A 3,154-nucleotide genomic window follows, 5' to 3' on the forward strand; every position below is an offset into this window, starting at 1 on the left:
AAAAATAATATATATCCTGGAAACAGCTGTAAGACCTATTTATAAATGTTCTAAAATTTGGACAGCCTTGGTTTTTTTAAATCTCATTCTGGAAAATAAATTATATATATATATATGCCCCTTTATTAGACTATTTTTCTTAGTCATTGCACGGTGATCGCCATAAGCTTTAAGCTTATATAAAAAATACCATTATATATATATATATATATATATCACGTGATCAAGTGACCAACCAGGCTATCAGATGTTGCTACACATCGCTGGTCACAATGCGCTTCGCATTGTTTTAGCCTTCAAATGACGTCACCCCGCTGGTTAAGCGAGCAGGCCAATATATATGTATGTTTATCTCTTATAAAGATTTTCTAACTGGCTACTTTGCTTGTAATACATACATACATACATATACATACATACATACATACATACATACTACATACATACATATATATATGACAAGCAAAGTAGCTAGTTTGAAAATCTTTATAAGAGATAAAGGTAGTAACCATACTGAGAAGTAATGTTTGTCGGCAGTTCCGTAACTACTGTTTTTAACCCAGGAGGGTGCCTCCTGCAGCTGGTTATCGATGTTGTCTGCAACACGATATATATATTGCAAGCAGGGGAGCGGATCCCTATCATCTAGATGACGACGGGACAACCCGACCCTCCGGTTTCGAGCTATTTGTGCTTGTACACACACACAACAACAACAACAACAACAATCTGCCATATATCCAAAAAAGAAGCACACTCGAAAACATAGAACAGTAATGTATTTATAAGCAGTTAAGTTTATGTCCGGTCATGGAGTGACCAGTGGCTTCGCATTCACAAAGGCCTTAGCCCTGAGACTGTAACGGATTCCGACCCCCCCCCCCACGAGGTGCAGAGTTACACTTGTTTTTGGCTTTAGAATCTGACGAGACGCTCACAGAACTAAGACCTTTGTGGGTGTAAAACCATTAGTTACTTTATGACTGGACATAGACTTAACTACTTATAAAAATATATAAATACATACGCACGCACACACACACACACACATACACACACATAAATGGAATAAAAATGCAATAGAGGACAGTAAAACATCAGGACAGACAGACAATACAAACGAGGACAGGGTAAGCAACAAACAGAGAGACGGGCTATTCTTGGCCGTCTTTCACCAGTCAAGTTTCCAGATTGTCCTTACAGTTTCGGTCAGTTACACTTGACACTGTGAACATAACGGATTCCTGGTATATGAATAGCATTCGACTGATAACTCTTTGCCTCACTACTAGGACTTTCACACTTTTAGTAGTAGTAGTAGTAGTAGTAGTAGCAGCAGCAGCAGCAGCAGCAGCAACAACAGAAAGAGACAGACAGGAAAGCAGACAGACGGAGGAGATTACAGTGAGAGAAAAATGTGGGCGAAGAAAGTTAAAATTCTATGTAAGAATTAAGAAAATACAGCATTTCAACTTTTACTTCTGTGGCTCACAACCATTTTTGTCTATGGACCGCTTTGGCCCCTATTCTACTGTAGTCGACCCCGAGACTCATTCAATGTTTTTTTTTTTTAATCTATTACATTTCTATAATGAAATATTATTAGATATTGCATAAAAAATGTTTAATAATATTTTGTGCATTTTAGAAGTGTATGCCTAACCAATTTATTGCGCAGAAACTTTAACAGCAAAATCTTATATGGATCGAACCTGGGCACCACACCGTTAATCCGTTAATCGTTAATTAACCAAGTAGACATTTTCGTTAATGATTTAACTTTTAAGTTAACTTTGGAAATCATTATCAGACTAATTAACTTCCGTTACATTTAACTTCCGTTAACTCAAGTCAATTTGATTTCATAGTTTTGGCTCTTTTCAAAGGTGTTTTTAGCTGGTTTTAAAGCAAAAACTGATTTTTTTTTCCATAATTAAAATTAGCGTTAACGGTTTATCGATAACTTCCGTTACATTTTTAAAGAATTAACTGATTCAAGGTTATCGAAGTTAAGTTTTTGGTTAACGGATTAACAGTTAACGAAGTTAACTTTTCGATTGATGGTGCCCTCCAAGGGTCATGTGGACCTTTGTGAAGAACCAACGATTTACTTAAAGAAAGTCCAAATACCTGTATCCCAGCATTCTGCAAATGACGCTAGCTGCGTTGTCGTTCCAAAAGTTGTCACATATTGTACCCCACTGGTTGTTAAAATTTACTTCAACTCTTCCGTACGAACTGTTGCTGAGTCTCACGGTTACTGGACTTTCTGGAAAATTCATTGCGTATTCAGATTGGTTTCGTTTCGATAACAAAATCCCCAAGGGAACGGGGAAAAAATGTATTCATTTTTTTTTAACCTTTTACTTTTTTCGATCATTGGACTGTCACTGAGAAAAATAGGAATGTGACTATTCTATAGCTGTTCTTTCATCTCTTAGACTCAGACTTAGGTCTCACATAAGCTATTAATGGAACTCTTTTTTCAATTGAGTGACCTGGAGTAACGTGAAGTGAAGGTGTTTTATTCAAGAGTATAACGCACCACCCGGTCCGAGAATCGAAACCGCGATCTTACGATCGTGAATATAACACCCTAACTTTCATTTCAGAAAAAAAGTTCTTTCTTTCAACTGACAAAGGAAAACAATAAGTTCCTTTCCTCTCCAACGCATACGAGCTTACCCATACACTTAATCTTTATTCTATAATTTTTTCTGGTGCTGACTTCTACTAGTGGTCTCGGTTTTTCTTTGTCCACATAACGATGCACCAGCCGTGCAGATTCAATATGCCGTAGCCCTGCCCTTCGAGATTTAGGGTTTCATGTCAATGTAAGAGATCATTATCAATAGCATATTCTGGAAAGAACGCAAGGTCGTATTTGACTTCTGGTGGCTCTGTAGAAAATCCATAAAGTTTTCTCAGCGCATTACAGAAGTGCTTTCACATAACATATACAGAGAAACAGTTTTCTTATTTGCTAGAGGTAATGTTTGTTGCTCGTGCCTTGGGACGGAACACTAAATGTTTGTTCGATTAGCTTGGGTACTATCGTAAGCATTCGAGAAAGAGTACAATGTTGTCTAGAAACTAAAAGAAAAATGTGGTTTTGTATTAGAATTCACGTGCGGCATGTCACAAGGTCGATATT

At 37.2% G+C, this 3,154-nt stretch overlaps 1 protein-coding gene across 1 annotated transcript in view; it reads right to left on the reverse strand.

Moving 5' to 3' along the window:
• The window catches only part of LOC115214152 (neurotrypsin-like), a 9,064-nt gene extending 6,782 nt beyond the window's left edge, over positions 1-2,282 (reverse strand). The window contains exon 1 of the mRNA XM_029783227.2: positions 2,131-2,282. Coding sequence (XP_029639087.1) covers positions 2,131-2,282 — 152 coding nt within the window. The remainder of the gene's footprint in view (positions 1-2,130) is intronic.
• Positions 2,283-3,154: the final 872 nt, after the last annotated feature.

Source organism: Octopus sinensis, linkage group LG7 (genome assembly GCF_006345805.1).
Source record: "Octopus sinensis linkage group LG7, ASM634580v1, whole genome shotgun sequence".
NCBI lineage: Eukaryota > Metazoa > Mollusca > Cephalopoda > Octopoda > Octopodidae > Octopus > Octopus sinensis.